The sequence below is a fragment of the Phacochoerus africanus genome, chromosome 10, assembly GCF_016906955.1.
Source record: "Phacochoerus africanus isolate WHEZ1 chromosome 10, ROS_Pafr_v1, whole genome shotgun sequence".
NCBI classification, from domain to species: domain Eukaryota; kingdom Metazoa; phylum Chordata; class Mammalia; order Artiodactyla; family Suidae; genus Phacochoerus; species Phacochoerus africanus.
This window is the reverse complement of record NC_062553.1, coordinates 1,455,709-1,479,468: the sequence shown is the minus strand read 5'-3', so window position 1 is coordinate 1,479,468 and position 23,760 is coordinate 1,455,709. Positions and strand designations below refer to the sequence as shown.

Sequence of the window (23,760 nt, the reverse complement as noted above, 5' to 3'; positions counted from 1 at the left end):
TCCTGCCGCAGGAAGTATATTTACACCTATCAGCCCCGCCACGAGCCAAGGGAGTGCACGGGGTCCCCAGGAGGGCAGGACAGACCCCCGATACAAACCCTACTGGCCTCCCTGGCCGAGGGCCTGGCGGCAGCCCGCACACCTCCCAGGCCTCCTTCCGCTGCGTGGAGGCACAATCACCGCCTCTGAGAACTGCTGTGCGCGACCGAGGCTCCGCCTGGGGCCTGGCACGGGCACAGCGGGCAGTCGCCATCAGCTCGTCTTCACTTCACCCGCCAGGTCTTGGTTACCGCACTTGCCCGAGACCCTCTAAAGAAGACCACAGGTCACTCACACCATCAGACGCTCACGCCGACGAAACATAATGGAAAAGCAGGGCAGGCGAGACCCCCACCTCCAGCGGACGGCGTCCAGCCTGCAGGCTCCGCCGCCAGAGACGGGCCGTCCCCAGGGTGGTGAGCCTCCCTGCTCCACCCAAGGACTTGGCAGGCACGCGTCTCCCGCTCCCACCACAGAACCCCGCAACCCCCCGACCAGCACTCAGCATCCAACACAAAGCTCAACAAGCCCCAGCGCAGCCAGAGGGGCAGGGCCTCCCCGCTCTCCCAGTCCAGCCACGTCGAACACCTTGCCGTCAGTCCCTCCCACACCCTTCCTGAGGGGGGCACCCCCGGAGCAGCGTCTGTCCCCCTGGGGGTCCGGCTCCACTCCCGGGCGGGACACCCCTCACCAGCCCTCCGCACGGCACAGAGAACGGACAGCGCGGCCCTCACCCCTGGGCTCTGCGACCGTGCACAGCAGCCTCCCAGGGACGTCTGCTGACGTCCGCCCAGCAGCCTGTCAGGACCCGACGCCCTGACTGGTGCATCAGGACCAGGGAGGGCCCGGACCTGAGGCAGAGCTGCCCGCACGGCCGTCCAGACCGGCAGCCAGCCGTGCCTGCAGATGGCTTGCTGTCCACGTGTACCCGGCAGGGGCTCAGTGGCCACAGCACATGTTCGTGGCTCTAGGGCATCCATCCAAACGGTGCCAGTCCGACTCTCCCGCCACCCTCAGCCGCCACACAACTTCCTCCACAGATGACCCGCCAACCAGCTCGGCGTAGAGCAATTCACAACGCAAGGAACTGGGTGCCACACTTTCCGCTTTTTTTTTTTTTTTGGGGGGCCGCATCCACAGCATATGGAGTTCCCAGGCCAGGGACTGCATCTGAGCCATAGCTGCAGCAACACTGGATCTTTAAGCCATTGCCAGGCCGGGGACCGAACCCACACTGCCCCGGAGACAACGCCAGCTCCTGAACCCGCTGCACCATAGCAGAAGCTCCTGATTCTGGGTTTTTTTTTTTGGTCTTTTTTTGCCATTTCTTGGGCCGCTCCCGCAGCATATGGAGGTTCCCAGGCTAGGGATCGAATCGGAGCTGTAGCCGCCGGCCTACGCCAGAGCCACAGCAACGCGGGATCCGAGCCGTGTCTGTGACCTACACCACAGCTCACGGCAACACCGGATCCTTAACCCGAGAGAGGCCAGGGATGGAACCTGCAACCTCATGGTTCCTCGTCGGATTCGTTAACCACTGCGCCACAACGGGAACTCCTGATTCTGCTTTTTCACAACGACATTCACACATTCACACAACTGACTGAGAATCATAAGACACAAAGGCTCAAATAAACCAAAACGCCATCCCATCCGCTTCTGTCATTTCCCAGGTGGGAAACCCAGGCCAGGGACCCCCAAGGAACGGGGACATGGGGGTGACTCAGCCCTGCGCTCTTGGCCCCTGGTGCCTGTGCGGACGCCTTGAGCCTCCTGAGGAGGGCGCTGTAGCTGGTCCCCGGGCACCACTGTCCCCTCCTGGCTCCCCCACCCGCTGAGCACAGACTCCTAAGCTCGGCCGGTGCGGGTGCAGGTGGGAACGGGAGGAGGTGCTCTGCTCCTCCGCCCCGAGGGGCCCAGCTGGGGCCGCCTGGGTGTGGGGGCGGCTGGCTGGAGGCTAGAGGCCTCGTTCCCTGACCCCGCCCCGGCATCAGGCAAACTGAAGTCAGGGGGAGCCACTTGGGAACAGCCCTGCCCCCGCAGCGGTCTAAGCCGAGGCGTCAGTGGTCAGCGACAAGTCACAGCCGGAGAATAAGTACTCTGGCTGCAAAAACAGACATGGATTAGGGACACGCTGCTCTGAAGAAAATGCAAGACAACCGCGGTCCCCCCCCCCCACGGGGGCCACCTGCCCAAGCCCAGCTCAGCAGCCCCGGGCCCTGCCCCGTTACCACGCTGCACCCCGAGGGTAAAGCCGGCCTCACACAGCAGGACATGTGAGAGAGGGTCCCCGGGTTCTGCCGAGAGGCCGCTTACAGTGACGCCTCGCAACTGCAGGGGGAGAACTGCCACACACGACACGGAGCGACAGTGACACGGGGTCGTGGGAGGCTGAGGGCACGGCAGTCCCTCCTTCCCTCCCTCACCAGCTCAGACCAAGTGGCCACAGCCTGTGCCCGAGGCACCGACGACCCCAGGCAAGCTGGACAGCGCACGTGTGAAGCCAGAGCAGGTCCCGTGTCGAGTCTCAGAGGCAGAACGCCGGGCTCTGGCTCTGTGGCTACCGCTCCCCACACCCTGGTACCTCAAGGAAGGCCTACCTTGAGCGCCTCCCTGCCCGATCCTGCAGGGGTTTTAGCGCAGGCAGGCCCGGGCGGCCAGCCGGACGCCGTGGAAGCCCTGCTCCGTGTCACCTGACAGGCTCGGGCTGGCCAGCTGTCTTCCCCTCACTCGGCCAGAAGCGCCCTGCCTTCTCCACCCTCCTCTGTCCTGGCGACCCCTGCCTGACACAGCCGTCTGTGCTCCCTTTCCAGAAGACTAGGGATGGAAGGAGGGCTGGCTCTGAAGGTGCCAAGTGCCACGTGTCCCCAGGCTCTGAACGGCAAGTGTTCAGGAAGCAGTGCCTCAGGTGGCAAGGCCCAGCAGCTCCCTGAAGCCCCCGCAGGTGGCACTGCGCCGGGCAGCAGCCTGTGCAGGTGACCCGGCCCGCAGTGACCCCGCAGGGCGGCTGGGTGTCCCCCCTGGCCCCCGGCGGCAGGGCCCACCCACCTGCTCGTCCACGTAGGCGTCCATCCTCTTCTGGCACTCCAGCCACTCCTCGGCCACCCCGCGCAGCTCCTCCTCGGAGCGCTGGAACCGCTGCAGCAGGGTGCTGTACGTGTCCTCGTTGCACGCGTCGTGCGTCGTGGTCCCCAGCCTGCGGGAAAAGGAGGCCCAGAGGTTTGCTTCCGTCCACCACCTGCCCTCCACTGCCGCACACCAGGGGAGGCGCTGGGAGGCGCCTAAGCGCACATCAGGCGCCCAGAGCAGAATCTGACTTAAAGAAGCAGCTCAAGGAAGCGACAGCTCCTACGGGGAAGACGAATGGTCAGCAACGCTGTTCTCAAAAGACGAAGCCTAGAGATTCAGTTCACCAGATGTGGGGCCGTAAATTATTTTTTTCTATTAAGATACACTCATCCAGAGAAAACAAAACAACTGATGAGAAATTTGGACCCAATTTTCAAAAAAGCAGAACAGGAAATTCAATTCAACAAAGACTATAATTATGGTGTTCTCTAGTCTACACTATATTTTGTTAAGAAAGATGGTTAAGACGGCAAATGAGAAAATAAACAAAAAGGTACACAGCCAGATAAACACCTGCAGTCCTGACAAGGGCACCGTGGGAGAGGAGCGGGGAGGGGTGCCGGGCGCCTCCAGAAACCACGCGTTTGTCTTTGGTCTAGATAGGTCAACATGTGAACCAAAATCATGGTAATACGGGAATTTCAAACTCAAAGACAACATCTACAATGACTCGAGAGCACAAAGGCGGCGGCAGGCCTGACCGTGCTGGGCGCACAGCACAGAGGCTGCCTGCCCACGGGGGTCTTACTGCAGACGTCAGGCCGCACCGCCTGGCTCACGCCCACACCCACACCCACGCGCTCCCAGCCGCGTTCTGAACCCGAAACACGCCCCCCGCCCCGGGGAAAGGCAGGTCTACAGAGGCCTGCTGAAGAATGGCCGGGTGGGCAGAGGCCCTGGGAGAACCCCGGCAGCAGCACCCAACTGCTGACAGCGCCTGCCTCTCTGCACAAGGGCCTCTGTCTCCAGCATTTTACCGCAACGACCTCGAACACTTTTACAGCAAAAAGAGAAACACGACTTAAGCAGGAGAACCTTTCAGAGGGTGCAGACACCGCCTCTCCACCTGCGTGACCCTGTGTAAAGATGCAGGCTCCTAAGCAGACAAGACACTTGCTGAAGCTGCCTACGTTGTGTCACCTGTGAAACTCGCATCCAAGAGGGAGCAGGCAGAAACCAATGTCACTGAAAAGCTGCTCTGGAGCCCAGGACAGAAAAGACACTGACCCGCCCGGCCCTGAAAGACAACTCCTAAGGCTGTTTCTGCCCCCAGGAAACGAAACCCCTCAAGCCCCAGAATCCAGGATCTTCTGGGCTCCGGCGGCACGCAGGCACCCCGGGTGCGAGCACAGCCTTTCAATCCTCCCGCTCGAGCGCTGAGCAGCCGCCACGGGGTGGTGGGTTTTCTCCCCACTCCCTGCTGGTCAGACTTCTTTCCTCTGGTCGTGCAAACCCTGCTTCCACCTGGTGCCACCTGGCCCCTTCGGCACCTGCGGGAAACCTTGGGGCAGGGCGGGGCGCTAAAGGACGACCAGCGCCGCCCAGACTGTGCTGCTTCCGCCTGCCGGAGGCGAGAAGGCCCGGTTCAGTGCCGCGGCCCCTGCCAGAGCCAATGCAGAGCGCTTGGGGCTCTTCTAGGGGAGGGGGTACCCAGAGCACTACCTGGAGGCCCTGGCACTTGGGGCTCCTAGGCGGGGGCGGGGATTACCCAGGGAGGAAACAGGGAGCAGCCAGATTTGTCCTCAGGGTGAACAGCACCAACGGTTCAGCCAGCAGGTTACCACCTGACATTCACTCTGCGAGCACACGGCAGCCGCGCCCAACAGGCGGTGACGTCTATGACTGAAAGGAGGTGTGGGAGAGCGTTCCGGTCCCGGCTCGGTGGAAACGAGTCTGACTCGCATCCATGAGGACGCAGGTTCCACCCTTGGCCTCGCTCCGTGGGTTAAGGATCCGGCGTTGCCGTGAGCTGTGGTGGACGGGCAGCTGCAGCCGCCATTTGGCCCTCAGCCTGGGAACCTCCATAAGCCTTGGGTGTGGCCCCAAAATGAAAACAAATAAACAAATAGGGTGTATGAAAAACAATAAGGAAAACGAGATAAAATCAGTTTTGGTGAGTTTATTTACAAGCCCAATTAAAATTTTCCATAACGATTAAAAGATTTAAAATAAAGACCAAATTGGGCAACCGACACTAAGGCCACCATGGCAAAGAGTGGGGCTGAGAGAGCTCCTGGATCCATCGCCCACTGCCAGGCAGCACAGATGGAGGCCTCCTGGCAGACTGCGGGGCGTGGGCACCGCCGGCCCCAGACCCTGGCGTCGCAACGGGACAATCAAGACAGGGTCCTTAACAGGTAAATTTACAAGGAAGGGGGTGGGGTGCAGATGAGACTCTCAAAGGGCAGGGAGTTCCCACTGTGGCGAGGCAGAAACGAATCTGCCTGGGAAGCATGAGGTGGCGGGTTCGATCCCCGGCCTTGCTCCGTGGGTTGAGGACCTGGCATTGCCGTGACCTGTGGTGTAGGTCGCAGACGAGGCTCAGATCCTGAGTTGCTGTGGCGCAGGCGGCTACAGCTCTGTTTTGACTCCTAGCCTGGAACCTCCATGTGCTGCGAGTGAGGCCCTAAAAAGACCAAAACCAACCAACCAAACACCAGGCAAGACTGTGGAGGAGCACCCGAGTGACAAGAGAGCAAAGGAGGGAAGAGCCGAGCTGCTCAGCCACCCCCCGGACGACTGCTCCGGCCAGCGCCTGAGCCTGGCGGGGCGGGGAGGACCTGCGGCTGGGGGCCGCGCTGGGTGGCAGCTGAGGGACGTCTGCCTGCTCTCAATCCATGAAGCGATACACTCATTTTCTAGAGTTTCTGTATCTGTGGTTTACTTTTTCTTCTTTTTATGGCCGCACCTGCAGCCCACGGAGGTTCCCAGGTGGAGGCGGAGCTGCCGGCCTCCACCACAGCCACAGCAACGCTGGATCCTTAATCCACTGAGCGAGGCCAGAGATCGAACCTGCATCCCCACGGACACTATGTCGCGTTCTTAACCTGCTGAGCCACCATGGGAGCGCCTGAAGTTTACTTTATGATAAAGTTAAACCAAACACAGGTCCAAAGTGTGACTATGAAAACACCACCACGGATCTTGTGTTCCACAGACGCAGTCCTCGCTTGAGGGGCAGTGCTAACACACACGCTGTCGCAAAATGTTTCCGAGTTGTCAAGTGGGCATCTGTAAGGTAGAAGCTCCAATCTGAATCCTTCTTGGGTCCAACCAGGTGTCCCCTGAGGAGGCGGAAGGCACCTGCCCTCCTGGCGCCCCAGACCCCAGGGGACGCTCCCCTTGCCCCTCCCCCAGCGCGATGCGGAGGGAACGTGTCTGAGACACGACAGGGCGTCTGGCCCCTCCCCCAGTGGCCAGCAGCTCCGCACACCCAGGGGCCCCAGCAGGGACCGCCCCTCGGCCACCAAGTGCTCAGGTCACCCTTCGGTCGCCCAGCTCGTCCTCATGAACGAGGACACTGTGTCGTTGGGTCTTAGCAGCAGTAACCCTGGGCCTGTTATTTGACAGTTCAACCGTACTTCTCTGTGGTTTTGAGCTTCTCCAGGAGCACCGTCTGGCCCCGAACCCTGCAGCTGCTGGGCGGGTGCAGCCCAGGGTCAAAGCACCGTCACACGCAGGCTGGCCCGAGTACCTGATCTGTGACACCAGTGCTGGCAGGCTGTTCTGGAGAAGCGGCTCCGAAAAGACCAGATCTTCAAAGAGGTGCTTGTTGTGCAGCTCCCAGGTCACCTGGAACTTTTTCAGGTGTTCGTTTTCCTGGTTAACGAGATGAACAGAAGCGGGCTCAGTGCCAGACGGACAAACTCCCAGAAGGTCTCTCCCCACCCCCGAACCACGGCCCTCTGTCCAGACCCAGAACCTCCGCTTGCGAGGGGCTGTTCGTCCCCGCGTGTCCAGAGCAAAGCTGGATGTGTGTCTCTGAGCACCTGGACCTGCAGCCTGGCCAAGCCCGCCTTGAAATGGCACCACGAGGCCCACAGGGGAGGGGCCAGCGAGGAGACACCAGGCACATGTCCGACACCCAGGCCTTGGACACAGAGCCAGAGTCCCAACGTCCCACACACCGGCACACGAGCCCTCCGAGGCTGACGGCCCACGTTTCTGGGCCCGTCCTGCACGTCTCCCTTCTGACGACACGCTAAACCCGCCGGCCCGCATGCAGGGACAGGTCTTTCTTTCCTGGCAAACGGCGGCGACCTCGTCGGTTGCTTTTAAACGCGGGGAAGGTCCTGGCCACCGCAGGGACCCCGGAGAGGCGCCTGCCTGCCTCCACACGAGGCGACGGCCTGCACGGCCCATCCCTCTGCCGTGCAGAGAGCTCACGCCCGACAGCTCCGGCGGCACCGTCACGCACGGGAGCGCCCCCCCGCCCGCCCCACGCTGAGGTGCCCGGCACCACCCGGGCGGCGGCTGACGACAGTGCCCTGGTCCCCCAGAACCGGGTGGCCTGTGGCCACTGCGTCCAGCGGGTCTGTTGCCATTCTCTCTTCAGCCCAGCCGAGCTGAGGTGCTGACACAGATGTCAGGACCCGCGCCACGTGGGAAGGCCCCGGTGTCTGCCACCTGGTGATCTGGCGCCTTCTGTCTGTTCTGCCACAACACGACGCTCCCTCCCAGACCCGCGCTTCACTGCTCTCATTTCAGGCCCAGCTCCGTGGAGCCGTCACAGCAAGAGAGCTGGCGGGGGGCGGAGGACCAGGGCCTGGGAGCCGAAGTCCTGGGCCCAAGGCAGGGAAGAGGCCTGGTTCCAGGCGTTTTAGTTTGGGAATGTGCTTGCCACGAGGACACGTGCCACGGGCTGCAGCGAGGCTGCTGTGTGGGCTGGGTGCCGGCCGCCAGGCCGGGGACACAAGGCCGAGGACGGGCGTCTCCGGTGGGCAGAGGCGGCGGTGATGGTTCAGCTTGTGAGCTGCCTCCACAAGAAAGAAGTGGCGGGAGCCGAGGCGATGGCGGTCAGGAGGTCGGCCCGGCCCCTCAGCCTGAGGGGGGCCGCGCGGCTCTCACCTGGGGGCGCGTTCGCGAGGGTGGCTGAGGCGAAGCCCGGTGGACGGCGGTGTTCGGCCCTCTTGACGGAACCCGAAGTTACGCTTCCAGAGGAGGTGTGCTGGAGCGACAGCAGACCCCACCTCACTTCACAAGCTCAGGCCAACCCGGGGTGACGAGCAGCCCTGGGGCCAGGCGCCTGCCCGGCCGTGCCCCTGCACTTGCTGCTGCGCCCTGCGCCCAGGCCACAAGCCGCTGAGAGGCTGAGCCACCCGCCTTGGCCTGTGGGAAGAGAGCCGGGCGCTGTGTGGGGCCCCGAGACGGGAGCCGAGCACCCCTGCTTCTCACCTCGCCTGCAGAGGGGCCCGGGGGCCCGGCCTGAGACAGAGGCGGCGTGAGGCCTCAAGGCCTAGCAGGGCCTGGAGGAACAGCAGGCTGTTGGAGAGTCTTCCGTCCTTCTAAGTGGACGTTCAGATTTCAGGATCACGACAGCCTGGAAAGGCGTTTCCTAGACGACTGGCGGCTGAACTTCAGTCCCCGTTTTGTTTCAATTTGGAATAAACAGCAGCCCTGTGCCCGGCGGTCCTGTTTGACCCTAGGGCACAGGCACATTGCCCTGGAAGGTCCCGCTGTGAAGACACACTTCGGGGCCTGATGTGCTCCTCGGGTTGGCGCCAGCGGCGGCGTCTACGCAGCAGGGAACCGGCTGCTTGGCGGAGAGCAGGCCCCAGCCGGGCGGCCAGCACCGCGGGGCTCTGACGCGAGGACGGGGACGCTGGAAAGGCCGCCTCTGCCGGGACGACCCAGACGCGCCTGCGTCTACAGACCTCTGTGCCGAGGGCCAGGGTGAAGGTGGCCTGAGGTCGCGTTTCTCCTGGGTGGTGACGGCGTCCTGACCTGGCACCGACGGCGCCTCCCACAGGAGAAAACCAGGCCCGAGCTGCGGCAGCGACCCCCCCGGGCCGTGAGGTAATGGGGTCCGTTCGGCTCAGGGACGCAGGCTCCGTCTCCACCGCGCGCCCGGGCTCCGGTATGCCCTCGGCGGGGCGCAGCAGTGACCCGACGCGTCGACGGGGACACGCCTCCCCTTTCCACACGGTTGCCTGCGCCAGGCCCAACGGGCCCCAAAAGCTTCACCCGCACCCGCCTCCGCCGCCGCCCGACGGCAGACGCAGGGGAGCCGAGCACGGCGCCCCCCACACGAGATCTGCAGCCACGCAAACGATGCCCCTCTTCTGACTGCGTGTTTTATTTGGGAAAACAGTTTTTTATTTAGAGATACACGATTTATGCCAAGCAATTAGCTATTATTTGTAAAATGACTTAGGGAGTTCCTGGTGGTTAGGGTCTGGCACCTTCACTGCTGTGGCCCAGGATCAAACCCCAGGCTGGGGACTGAGACGCCCCATCCAGCCACTGCACACGGTAGCCAAAAAAATAAAAAAGAAAGAAAGAGAAGAAAGAGGGAGAAAGGGAGTGACATGCTTTACCTCAGAATAAACTCAATAAAATGATTTCATAAATATCTTTAAATTTCTCCGTTTTCATTTCAGCACAGTAAATACTGATTGATAAGGCCAGTCGGAGCCTCCCCAAAACGCTGAGACTCTGAGACGCAGACTTGGAGCTGGTCTCGACTCGGCGCTGCCAGTTCTTCCACTGCCAGGTCCCTGGGCAGACCTGGGAGGGGCTGGTACAGACGCGGGGACCTGTGTGACTCTGACCTGAACACTCCAGCCGCGTGGAGGTCTCTGAGACGGCTGGGACGTGCTGTGTGGACTGGGGCGTCCTCACAGAAACCACGCCAGGCCCCTGGGGGTGAGAGGAAGCCTGGCGACTGGGTGGCGGCCCGCATAGGGGAACGCAGGCGTGGGGGGCTGCCACGCTGCCCCCATGCCCCCCCCATGCCAGGGTCACCCTGGCAGAGGCTGCGGCGTCTGTGGCCCCAGCGCTGGGAGTGGCTGGCTCGTGAGCACATGGACCCCAGCTTTCCATCTGCTTTTCACTCAAGGCTGCTGCCTTTCAGGCCATCTCGGCAACGTGTTTTAAAAGACTTTATCTTGTTATGTTACCCAGTGGTTCAGCAGCTTCCCATGGAGGGAGAAAGAGCTCAGGTTACTGGTGTGGTGAACCCTCTGTGTGCAAAAGAAAGCGAAATAAATCACTGACCAAGTAGCTATATTTTGTGCTCAGAGTTTATGACTTAAAAAAAAAAAAAAACCCACAAAAACATTCCTATGTAAAATGCCAGGCGTTTTCTCAGCAAACACGATTCAAATTAATTTGTTCACCTAGGAAGTCCCCGTCCACCTGGCGGAGGAGGCCTGGCTGGGGCTGCACCCTGGTGGGGCGGGTGGGGGGGCTACAGGAGGTGCAGGAGGGAGAGGTCGGGCGCCAGAGGACGTTGGCCCTGCTCAGAGCACGGAGGTCGAGCTCTCGGACGCCGATGGTGAGTGGCAGCCACCCCGCCCCCGCCCCCACCGGCTCCTTCTCTCGAGCTGGACGCGTCCGTCACTCCAGGGAGTTCCCTGCGGGGCAGGGCTCTACCCAAGCGATGCTGGAGGACGCCCCCCGACCCCAAATCCCTCACCCGGCGGGCGCCTCTCCATGGCGAGGCCCACCAGCCTCAGAATCACAACAAGAGCACTGCGCTTAAACCTCGGGAGCCACGGATTACTCTATTTATTTCAATGCATAGTTTTACCACGAAGAAGGCACCCGAAGGCAGCCAATGCAATCTCATTTAATAATACTCTCTAAGCGGTGGTGAAAAACTGCACAATTAGTGCATCAAGAAAACACAAAGGTGGACGTTCCTGTTATGCCTGAGCAGGTTAGGAATTGAACTCAGGACGTGAGTTCGATCCCTGGCCCTGCTCAATGCATTGAGGATCTGGCACTTCTACAAGCTGTGGTGGAGGCCGGCAGCTGCAGCTCTGATTCGACCCCTAGCCTGGGAACTTCCATATGCTGCAGGCGCAGCCCCAAAAAAGAAAAGAGGAAAAAAAAAAAAAAGAAAAGAGAAAGAAACCTATCCTTCCTTCAGTGTGGACTGCTGAGTGCGGGACAGAACGCCGGGGCCTTTACGCAGGCTCGCCCGTCTCCGTCTCCAGCGACGGCAGAATCAATCAACAGCCGGCCCTCCCTCCTGTCTGTCAAGGCACAGACTGGCCCCCGCGGCCCCCAGACGGCGGCGGCACTCCCACGACCGAAGACCGACGCGCCCCGGGCCCGTGCAGAGGGAGGGGCGGAGGGAGCAGAGCGACGAGCGCGAAGCCGGCTCACCAGGGTGCCGAGGAAGGTGCTGATGGTGCGTGCCGCCTGGCACAGGGCGCCGTACTCCTCCAGGAGGAGCGAGATGAACTGGTGAGCCTGCGGGGGGCCCTGGAGGGCGGACGGCGACTTCACTCTGGACGCGGCCGAGAGCTGCCGCAGGAGCCGGACCTTCATCTCGAGCACGTACTCCCTGGCCTGCTGCTCCAGCCGCTGGTACAGCTGCGAGGGGTCCCTCTCGCAGAGCCTGGACAGGAGAGAGACAGTCACCGCTCACCTCGTCGGACGTCGGCGCACGGTCTCCTCCAGCCCCCCGACGCGCCAGTCAGCTGCCCAGGTTCAGGCGCGACGCCCGGGGCGGAGGCCTTGGGATGCAAGCAGCCAGCAGGGGGCAGAGCAGGCACAAAACCGCGGAAAACCAGGAGCCGGAGAGGTCACTTCTGATGCCTGTGTGTTGACAGGGGAAAAGCCACCGCACAGAGGTGCCACTGGGCCGGGGACCAGAGCACACTGCTCCTTCCTCCTGGGTATTCAGGACATAACCCCAATGGGCTGGCCTTGTTCTCAAGAGGACACTTCACAGACAGTGCATCTGTTTTTAAGTGATCCCACCAAAAATGACAGCAGTGATACACAAAACGTATACACTGAAGATAAGAGACAAAAACCCCCATGCGTGCCCCCAACAGCTACGACCATCTTCACGAGTTTCTTTCCCAACTTGGAGGCCATCGACTTTCATAAACAGGCCCTCAGCCATGGGCCCTGTTCGCCGTGCCCTCCAGATGGAAACCCAAGAGCAGTCCCCACCAAAGGCCGTCACCAGGACGGACCAGCTGTAAACCGCATGAAGCCACACTTCTTGGATGTTACTAAATGCATCCTCTCACCTCTGGGCACCAGGCGGGGTCCAGAGAGAAGAAAGTTGTCACCTACTCCACTCTAAGTCACCACATCGTCTAGGTTGTGCGAGACAAGAGAACACGTGCAGCCCTATAAAAACGTGGCCAGAGAAAGAGTAACAACGCCAGGCCGACTTCCAAGAGGTGTCTTACTTTCTCGGCCCAGCGCAACCACCATGCTCTTCGTGGCTAGGAGGACAACTGCCCTCTGAGCAGAACGTGTCTCGTCTGCTGGGGGAGAGTCACAGAAGACTCGAGTGACTCAGGGACAATCACACTTACAAGGAGTCGGCTAGGTCCTGCTTAGTTCTCCTAGCACGGTGGAATTAGGCCTGTATTTCCTTGTCCATTTCTGGACCTTGTAAGTGTACGGAAACGACATGACACTTTTGCAAAGAGACTTTCAAAAGTTATACGAGCAGGAGGCAGGAATGTGCTGAAGATGCCGTGGAGGCTCCCTGGTCTGTCCTGGCCCAGGGGGCTGTGTCCGAGCTGCAGCTGGGAGGAGCCAGGAAAATACACTCTGGGGCCTCTTGTGCTCCCAGCACATGCACCCAGGGTGCAAGTCCAGTAGGGGCAGTAATACAATGAAAGCGAAGGTGAGGGGGCCCTGGGCTCTCAGGCAGGAGGACAGCCAGGTGTGGCTCGAACGCAGCGACGCAGGAGGGGGACCAGTCAAGCACGCCGGGGGCCGAGGGTCACGGAAAGGGGCCACGGGAGTCAGCACCAGCTGGACAGGCGCCTAGAAACGGGCCCTGCCCCTTCCTGGCATGCACTGGCTCTGAAACACCCACCCGTGTTCCTAGGAGACCCGTCGGACACGCGCCTCAGACGGGGCCGCGGACCGTGAGCCTCAGGAGCACAAGTCCGTCAGGGCGCTGCCCTCCCAGCCCCCGGCGACGTCCCCATCGCCTTCCCAAGGTCTGCGCGGCGCCGCTGGTCCGCACCGCTGGTTGCTGAGGCTTTCCTTTCAGGGACCTCTCACTTCACTTTCGCCTCGGGCTGAGCGTGTACCAGCTGTCGAGCGGTGGGTGTGATGTGCGGGTAATACATACGTTCCTATAACACTCACCAGGAAAGCTAACTTCTAAAAAAAGCCAGGGACCGCCTATAACCATGTCAGGTAACACCAGGGGCTTGCACGCAGCTCAAACGCTGAGCACACTGGCCAAAGCGCCAAGGCGCCAACAGAGCCCAAGGCCAGTCGCTACTCCCCACTCCGGATGAAACCTACGGCCCAGCAGACAAGCGTTCACACAACCCCGAGGGGCTGCCTTCAGAACGTGAGAAGACCGAAACGAGAATCAATTCATGAAACGGCTCACTCGAATTTATTGCTTTTATGTGGAACATCTCAAAAGAGAGGAAAAAAGACGCCACCACCTCTGTACTGTCACCGGCCCGGTGTGTGTGCCTAGCAGGACGCCCGTCAGGACCCTCCCGGAGAGAGACGCTGCCCTGCGGGGCCTCAGGGGCCCTCAGTCTGCTTGTCCCCAGGGGAGGGGGCACAGCCGCCTGTCCTCCTTGGTCCATAGGGCGGGGCGCTTGGGGACGTGTCCCCACATCAGGCAAAGCAGTGCTGCCGCCAGGCTCCACCCTAAGGCAGGAGAACACGTCCACGCACGCCCATCACACGTGAGAAGCGTTTCATGAGCATGAGAATCGGAACCCCCCAGTGCGTCTGCTGCAGACCCGCCGTGCGCCGGGCAGGGTCCTGAAAGCAGAGCCCACCCTGAGCAGAGGAGGGTCCCGGGCAGCAGGCGGGGAGGGCCCGGACACGGGACGGGTACCTATCCACGAGCTCCTTCACCCCCTCCTTGTCGGGCACCAGAGACTGGTCCTGGTCGTCTGCCAGCGGGGTCCCCGCCTGCCGGTAGATGCAACGGACGGTGTAGCGCACTTCTGACCAGTAGTTCTGCAGCTGCTGAGGCTCCCGGTCCACCTCGGCCGAAACCTCTCTGCGGGAAGATGGCAGAGCTCAGCATCCATGGCTCTGCTCTGCAGCGGGTTTGCTGTCACAGCCCTGGTGCCCTCAGCCACCCTGTCCCCAAGGCCTTTGCCTCCAGGAGCTCCCGGGCCCTCGAAGGACAGGGACGTCCACAACCGCAGTCCCTCTAGCCGCCCAACCTGCACCCGAGGCGCCCACGGGCCCTGGTCCCCACACAGCCAAGCCCTGCGTCCTGGCTCCTCATCCCCGCCCCTCTGCAGCGTCAGCCCCCATCCCCCAGGTCAGGGCATCTCGCTCGCCCACTCCACCAACCTGAGACAGCTCGGGTGCCCCCGCCCCCGCCCCAGCTTCCTCCCAGCAGCCCTCCGGAGTGGGAAGGGAGGAAGGAGGGACCCCCCCCCCCCACAAAGAGTCCAGGTCACTTGTGCCATCGGCCCTGGGAGCGCCCATCCTGCCCATGCCCCGTCCCCGCCCGAGGGCGCCCAGGTACCTGCGCTCGCTGCAGGCCTCGCAGGCACATGCTGCATCCGAGGGGGTGGCTGAAGGTAGCGGCTGAGCACCCAGGGTGAGCCTGCCGCCGCCACCCTCTGGCTGCGAGCCACCGAGGGGGGTGTGGAGGAGGAAGTCTTGGCCCTGCTTTAGAGAGAACAGAGCAGACGTTACGATATTAGTTATCAATCCAGCATGAAGAGGCCTTTTTGGTTTTTTCCGTTTTTGGCTGCCCCTCAGCACACGGAGTTCCCAAGCCAGGGATCAGGTCTGAGATGCAGGTGTGACGACACCAGACCCTTTAGCCCACTGGGCCGGGCTGGGGCTTGAACCTGCGTCCCAGCACTGCAGAAACACCGTTGATCCCTGCGCCAGAGCAGGAACTCCAGGAAAAAGCCTTTTAGCAAAATCTAAAACCTCCCCAATGAAAAGGAAGTGTTTCGCCCAGTCATCACCACGGCGCTGTTCCCTCGGACACCCAGGATCCTGTCCGGAGCCAGGGACCTTCTTAACCTTGTGCGGGTCCCCATCCCAACCGCGGGAGGACAGGCAAGGAGTCGCTCGCTCACTTTCCAGGAGACGGCTCTGCTGCCGGTGTCCTATTCCCGGGTCCCCCTGCCCCCGCGATGGTGCTGCATGCAGACCCAGCGGCCACTCCCGGCCTCGGGGCCGCCTGCGATCCTGCCAGCCGGGGCCCCTGCTCTGAGGGACAGCAGCCTGGAGGGTGGGAGAAGCAGCTCAGACCTTTGTACCTCCACGCCCACAGCCACCACTGAGGGTACAAACCCGACCTCAGACCCAGCCCGTGACCCCTTCTCCCTCGCCTTCTCCTGTCTCACACGTGGTCCCGCGACCCCCCAGCCGCCACCTCGCCCCTTGTCCCTCAGCGACAGGGCCTTAGGGCTGGAGACCCCCACACGGCGACGGCGGGGACTAGCACGTCGCCCAGGCCCCACAAGCAAGGGCAGCCAGTGCCATCCACTGCCCCACCGGCCTGAAGAGAGGGACGCAGAGACTCCCGGAGGGACTCGCGGCGGGAAGAGGACAGCGCCAGGCCCCTCCTGCCAGCAGCGGGACCTGCCCCACTGCAGCCCTGGAGGCAAGCCCTGTCTGCCCGGCCCCACAGCACCACCCCACCCCTTCCTCGGGCCTGCCGCGTGCCCCCTTGGAGGGTGGCCACGTGGGCACCAAGGACTGACGGTGGAATGGAAAAGCGTGGGGCAGAAGACGAGTCAGGGCTCCCTCAGGGGACGGGGCTGGGGAGCGGGGCTCACACCTTCATGAAGACCCCGCCCCACTGGGCACAGAGCAGGGATGGGGGGTCCGTCCTGCACAGGCCTCGACTGAGGTCTAGGAAAACCTCAGCAAGGGCCTCTCCCAAGCAGAAGCCACCACTGTGGGTGGCCTCTGAGGGCCGTGGGTCCCCAGAGAAGCACAGACAGACCAGCAGGAACCTAAGAGAGGGGGTGGGCACAAGGATGCCCCCTGCCCCCACCCCCACACGAGGCCTCGCTGACGTCACTCCCGCCAGCTGAGGGGGGGCAGCCCTGCGCAACGGGAGATACAGGAGTTCCTGTAGAAGGGACCAGAAAGACCATGGTCCAGTGTCATGGGGGGGGGGGGGCTGGCGGCAGCAGGGGAGGAAGCAGGCTGCTCCCGGGGTGGGGGGGCACATCCACAGGCGGCCAGGGCCCTCTCCCCCTTCTCCAGCGGCGCTTAAACAGAGGGAGAGCAGGCGGAGCGCTGGCAAACCCTCCCACGCTGGAAAGGACACCCCCTGCTACTCAGCACAGTCTCCGAGCTTTCCCAGGACCACGTCTGCTCTCTCTGCACCGCTTGTCCCCTTCCCCCAAATCTTCACAGGATACACGGTCAATGGACAAAAACAAGGGCTGCATTTCTACGTACTAGCAATAAATAACTGGATACCGAAAATTTTTAGAGGAACCACTTAAAATAGCAAGAAAGCCAGTGTCCATTTTGGCTCAGTGGAAACAAATCTGAATAGCATCCATGAGGATGCAGGTTTGATCCTTGGCCTCACTCGGTGGGTTAAGGATCTGGCATTGCGGTGAATTGTGGTGTCACAGATGAGGCTCAGAAGTGGCGTTGCCATGAGCTGTGGTGTAGGCCGGCGGCTACGGCTCTGATTCAACCCCTAGCCTGGGAACCTCCATATGCCACGGATGCGGCCCTAAAAAGACAAAAATAAACAAAACAGCAAGAAAAATATGAAATACTTTGGAAATGTTTCTAATTTTTTTGTCTTTCGTCTTTTTAGGGATGCATCCATGGCATACAGAAGTTCCCAGGCCAGGGGTCGAATTAGAGCTGTAACCAAGCCGGCAGCCTGTGCCACAGCCACAGCAACACCAGATCTGAGCCGCGTCTGCAACCTACACCACAGCTCATGGCAATGCTGGATCCTTAACCCACTGAGCGAGGCCAGGGATCAAACCTGCGTCCTTGTGGACACTAGTCAGATTCGTTTCCTCTAAGCCACCTGAGCCACGACGGGAACTCTGAAATGTTTCAATATACTATGACGCTACAGAGCCTACACACTGAAGACTACAAAACTATTCTAAGAATACTCTTAAAAAAATAACTGGAAAGGCATACCATGTTCATGGAGTGGGAGACGCAGTATTACTAAGCTGTCACTTCTCCCCACACTCGTCTATAGCCTCAACACAGTACCAGTGAAAAACTCAGAGGGATTTTCTGTAGAAACTGGCAAGATCATTCTAAATTTACACGGGAATGCAAAGGACCCAGAATAGCCAAAACACTTTAAAAAGAACAAATTGGAGGAGTTCTTCTAGCTAATTTCTTTTTTCCCTCCAGGGCCGCACCTGTGGCATATGGAAGTTCTCAGGCTAGGGATTAAATCAGATCTGTAGCTGCCAGCCTACACCACAGCCACAGCAACGCGGGATCCGAGCTGCGTCTCAGCTCGTGACAACCCTGGATCCCCAACCCACTGAGTAAGTCCAGGGATTGAACCCATTTCCTCATGGATACTAGTCGGATTCGTTTCTTCTGTACCACCACGAGAACGCCAACTAGCCAATTTCATAACTTACTATAAAAAGTTTCGGGAAGTCGGCAGCACGGCACTGGCAAAAGCCTGAGCAGACAGGCAAAGTGGAGTCCACGGGCAGACCCATACACCAGTACCAGTTGATTTTCCGACCAGAATGCGAAGGTATTTCATGAGGTAAAGCAGCCCTTCTCGACAAACAGCTCTGGAACAGCTGGGTATGTAGGCTGAGAGGACGAACCTTATTTCACAGAAGATACGAAACTTCATTCAAAATGGGTCACAGAACAAGTGTATAAACTCAAACAATGAGACAATGAGACACCTAGAAAGAAACACGGGGCAAAAAAATCTTGGGTGGCAAAGATTTCTTCTACAGAACACGAAAAGTCAAAATCATTTAAAACGATAAACTGGACTTGACCAAAATTAAAAATTTCTGATCTTCAAAACCAGCGTTACGCAATGAAAAGGAAAGCCGCGCGCTGAAAGAAAGCACCTGGGACACACACTCTGAGAAGAGGCCTCTATTCAGGATATAGAAAGATCCATCGACCCAACAGTAAGACAAAACCAACTGACAACAGGCAACAACAACAAAGAAACGGCATCCCACCATGGTTCAGCGGAATCGAATCTGACGAGCGTCCATGAGGACGTGGGTTTGATCCCCGGCCTCGCTTGGTGGATGGGGATCCGGTGTTGCCAGGAGCTGTGTTGTAGGTCGCAGACGTGGCTCGGATCCCACGTGGCTGTGGCGTAGGCCCGTGGCTACAGCTCCAATTAGACCCCTAGCCTGGGAACCTCCATATGCTGTGGGTGTGGCCCTAAAAAGACAAAAAAAAAAAAAAAAAGCAAATGAAAACCATAATGAGATAACACTAAAATGGCTATAATTAAAGCCCATCAGCAGCCAGCCTTGCTGAGAATCAGATACCATGGGGAACTCTCATAGTCTACTGGAAAACAGTACCAGCACTTTGAAAAGTTCCTTATAATGTCAGGCATACACTTAATCCCATACCTAGCAATTCCACTCCTAGGTATTTATCAAGAATTGAATTCTTTTTCTTTCTTTCTTTTTTTTTTTTTTGTCTTTTGTCTGTGGAGGTTCCCAGGCTAGGGGTCTAATCAGAGCTGCAGCCACTGGCCTGCGCCAGAGCCACAGCAACACCAGATCCAAGCTCATCTGTGACCGACACCACAGCTCACGGCAACGCTGGATCCTTAACCCACTGAGTGAGGCCAGGGGCCGAACCCGCAACCTCATCGTTCCTAGTCGGATTCGTTAACCACTGCGCCACGACAGGAGCTCCGAGAACTGAATTCTGTCCACACAAGTACTTGTACCCGATGTCACTAGCAACTGTACTCACAACCAGGGACCACCAACGTCCCTCTCTCAGAGAACAGACAGGCAAATCGTGGTTCGTCCGGACAGTGCAATGCTACCCAAAAGAAACGACTGTCACAGGCAGCGGCATGACTGGACCTCGAAGGCATCACGCTAAGCCAAACGTGCCAAAGACGTCCGTCCAGAGTATCTTCCTATGGGGCCGACTCGACTTCCGTCCTCTCCACCTGACACTTCAAGGTGGCAGGAACGGTACCTCAGCACAACTACTTTCACGAAGTTCATTACAAAGCAATTTTACACATACGTGCTATGAACCAACGGGGCAAAGAGTCAAGATAAGGACAACTATTAGCAAGCTCTTCGTGGCTGGTTTAAATTGGAACTGGATGCCCTGATTAGTTTTGTGGGCATAGTAACCATTAGAGAACCTGGCTCCTTAGTGTAAAATGCAAGACTTACATTTTATTTTTATTTTTTATTTTTTTATTTTTTGGGTCTTTTTGCTATTTCTTGGGCTGCTTCTGCAGCATATGGAGGTTCCCAGGCTAGGGGTCGAATCGGAGCTGTAGCCACCGGCTTACGCCAGAGCCACAGCAACGCGGGATCCGAGCCGCGTCTGCGACCTACACCACAGCTCACGGCAACGCCGGATCCTTAACCCACTGAGCGAGGCCAGGGACCGAACCCGCAACCTCATGGTTCCTAGTCGGATTCGTTAACCACTGCGCCACGACGGGAACTCCCAAGGCTTACATTTTAACGATACATAGGAGAACACAGACACAAATGCTGAAGTCCACAACCTTTACAACAGTCACCCTTGAAACAGAAAACAGAACATTAAGTTGCTGAGTATCCTTCCTTGTGGTAGGTACCTGAGGCCTACACAGAACTCTTGCAAAGAAAATAATTTTCCAAAGTACCATTTCCACCCCCCACACCAGACTTAAAACTGTTTTTGTTGTATAAACATACACAAACATAAAATGCAACATAATTTTGCTTTTAGAGCCTTTTTATAAGTATAAATAAACCCAAGTTGGTCTACAACTCAAACACAAAATCTCCTGAAAATCATTACAATTCAAATTAACATGATTTTAAAGTCACGGATGATTAGCTGAAGCCAAACTGCTAAATTCAACATAGCCTGGTTCTGAAAACGAGGTGCAGACAGGCCCGTCTCAGTCAGGCGTGCACCCCCGCAGGTCTCTGCAAAACGTCTCCACCACCCCCGCGTCTCTGTCCGTCTGAACTTCTCCTGCACAGAGCAGGCCTCGCCTTAGTGGGTCTCCGCTTGGCTCCAACACAGACTGTAAGGATCAAGGCAACCCCGGCTCCTGCCTCAGCAGCCTAAACAAGCGCCGCAGCCGGGCCCAAGGTTGCTGGAGTTCGGGGCAAAGCCCTCCAAGGGACCTGACGTGCCCAGCCCCACTGCCAGACACACACGCCACCTGCCTGCCCTGCCACGGGAGCCCCAGAGGGAGAGTCCATCTCCACAGCCTCTACACGGTGCGGTCTCCTCCAGTGCAGGGTTACGGCCACTCTGAAGACCTGGGAGCACTATTTTCAGATATAAATCAGAGCGGGCTCGTCCCTTCATTCAAAAACCATTCCCAGGTGCCTGCTCTGTGCCAGGCCCGTGCAGATGCCCTGAGATGGTGAGATATGAGCCAGGGAGAAGCGGCTGCCACAGAAATCTGGGGGAGGGTTTGGGGGGAGCCTGAGGCGCGTGCCAGCCAGAAAGGGTGGGCAACTCTGCTCTCAGGTGCCCTGGGGGCCAGTCGTCTGCTGGGCCTGTCCACCGCACACCCTGCCTCGCTCTCTCTGGCCACCACCTGGTGCTGCTGAGGGGAGGGGAGGTCCTTGCTGATGGGCAGGCTGGGGCCAATGCTCAGTGACGTCTCAGCTTCAACAGGGGCGGCAGGCTGCCCGACACGACACCCTGGACACCCTGCCAGCTCCCTGTCCTCGGTCCCTGGAGAGGCCACCTGAAACCTAACCCACCCCCTTGTTCCCTCCCCGTCTCCCTCAAGCCGCACTCCCTCTGCAAAGCAATTTCGGAAGACACTCTGGGGGTTCCCTAGTGGCCCCGTGGTTAAGGACTGAGCATTGTCACTGCTGTGGCCTGGGTCTGATCCATGGCTCAGGAACCTCCCCACGCCGTAGGTATAGCCAAAAAACCCCAAAAGTTCTGGCAGCAATTTTCTCAACTGCGACACCCCCCACCCCCCCTTACTTGGACCCTATACAGCCTTGCCTGCAAATCCTGTCTCAATAGAAGGGTGATTCCTCTAGAGACAGACTCCAGCTCTTCTGCCTCAGTGGGGCCTCCTAACAGCCACCGCCGGTCCACCTCACCACTCCTTCCAGCAACCCAAGCTCAAGCTCTGCCCATCGATGCCACGCCTGCCGTGGGGCACAGATGAGGCACTCACCCGGGAAACTGTGTTACCCTGAAAATCTAAGTGTCTGAGTTGCCCCTGTCCCAGCAATTCTACTCCTCAGACAAAGCCTCTGAGTAACTTCGCGGGTCCACTGGACTGGGCTCTGGGGTCCTAGAGGGCTGGTCCGTCAGTATTTCTGCGTGCGCCCGCGACAGGTCTCTGCAAGAGCCTGGCACCTGGATGGGCAGACGGCCCTCCCAAGGGTGGGCACTGTCCAGCCCTCCGGGTCTGAGGAGAATAAACGGGCAGAAGGTGCCTCTGCTTCAGCCGACACGTCCGTCTTCCGCCCTCGACACCAGCACTTCTGCTTCTCCGGCCTTCACACCAGACGCGACCCACACCGCCGGCCTCGACTCTCAAGCGTTTGGAGGGGCCGAGTCAGCCCGGCTGTGCCGGTTCTCCAGCGAGCCCATCCCTATCATCAACCTCCTCCTTCCCTGCCTGCCTCCCTCTGTCTGTCTGTCTGTCTGTCTATCATCTATGTCTCCCGTTGGTTCTGTTCCTCTGGAGAATCCTGACCAAAACATCCCTAACAAAACCCTTACAAACGAGTGCCAGGAGACGAGCATATAAATGCCTGAAAGCTTTTCTTTTTATAATTTCAAACAAACAACAGAAAACAACTCTGTATCTTCCGACAGGATTTGTTTAGGTATTAAAAGTTTGTTTTGGTCTCTTTAGGGTTGCTACCCATCATCGCGACGCCACAATGGAAGTATTTCTTAATGGACATTTTGTTTGCAGTACTGGGCTTTAATTTCCCCCGGTTTTACTGAAAAATAATCAGCACACATCACCATGTCCGTCTGAAGCGCGCAGCAGCCAGTCTGACCTACACCGTGTGAAAGGATCACCCCGGCGGGCCCAGCCGGCGTCCATCCTCTCAGACCCAATGACAGGAGCGGTCCTTCCTCCCCCGCGGGCCTCCTCTCCGTGGGAGGCCACAGTCTCCCTACGACTCACATGGCAGTGCCAGCCCGTCACCACGCCGCACGCCGCACCCGTTTATCTGACAACCGCACGTCTGAACCTCTGGACAGCCTTCCCCCGCCTCCCCCTCCTGCCATCCTCTGCCTCCAGTCAACACAAGTCTGATCTCCTCCTCTCTGAGTTTGGTTTGGGGTTTACGATTCTATATATGGGGAGTTCTCATTGTGGCTTAGCGGTAACTAGCATGCATGAGGACGCAGGTTCAATCCCCGGCCTCTCAGTGGGTTAAGGATCCAGCATTGCCGTGAGCTGTGGTGGAGGTTGCAGAGGTGGCTCGGATCCTGCATTGCTGTGGCTGGGGTGAAGGCTGGCAGCTACAGCTCTGACTGCACCTCTAGCCTGGGGACCTCCACATGCTGCGGTTCAGCCCTAAAGAACCAAAAAAAAGATTCCATGTGTGAGTGAGACCGTACAGTACCTGGCTGTCTCTGGTTTACTTCACTTAGCACCGCGCCTTCAGAGTCTGTGCCTGCGCCTGCTGTCCTAACGGTAAAGGCCTCCCCCTCACTTTTTACGGCCGAGTAACACTCCTGTGTGTGTGTGTACACGCCACATCTTCTTTATCCATGTATCAATCAGTGAGTGCGTAGGCTATCATAAATAATGCTGCCTCGAGTTCTAGTTTCATGGCCTTTGCATGCGTTCCCAAAACAGAACGGCTGGTGCAACACGGGAGCTCTGTCCTGAGTTTCCTGAGGAAGCTGCACACCGTTCCCCACAGCGGCCGCACCGACCTGCGTGCCCGCGAGCGGCGCACGAGGGTCCTTTCCTCCACATCCTGCTCGGCTGCTCGCTGGCCTCTGGGAGAGCGGCCATGCTCACAGGCCTGCGGTGGCCACTCGCTGTGGTCTTGATTTGCATTTCCCTAAGGACAGTAAACTCCGGCCTCTTTTCAAGTTCCTGCTGGTCTTTATGTATCTTATTTACCAAAATGTCTATTCAGGTCTTTCGCCCATTTTTCACCTGGGTTACGTGGTTTTGGGCTATTGAGTTGTATGAGTTCTTTATGTATTTATGTACTTAACAGATACATAGTTTGCAAATACTATCTTTCCATTCTGTAGATTTTTTTTTTTTATTGTTGATGGTTTCTTTTG

General features: G+C 58.9%; 1 protein-coding gene across 3 annotated transcripts in view; it reads right to left on the bottom strand.

Moving 5' to 3' along the window:
• FAM193A (family with sequence similarity 193 member A) overlaps positions 1 to 23,760 on the bottom strand; it is a 138,041-nt gene that overhangs the window by 47,809 nt on the left and 66,472 nt on the right. For 2 of the 3 annotated variants that reach the window (XM_047799326.1, XM_047799328.1), the window contains 5 exons: positions 14,828 to 14,973; positions 14,180 to 14,347; positions 11,500 to 11,734; positions 6,863 to 6,987; positions 3,088 to 3,235 (listed from right to left, as the gene is read on the bottom strand). In XM_047799326.1, the coding sequence (XP_047655282.1) occupies positions 3,088 to 3,235; positions 6,863 to 6,987; positions 11,500 to 11,734; positions 14,180 to 14,347; positions 14,828 to 14,973 (822 nt within the window). The remainder of the gene's footprint in view (positions 1 to 3,087; positions 3,236 to 6,862; positions 6,988 to 11,499; positions 11,735 to 14,179; positions 14,348 to 14,827; positions 14,974 to 23,760) is intronic. The other variant, XM_047799327.1, reaches the window with a different exon arrangement.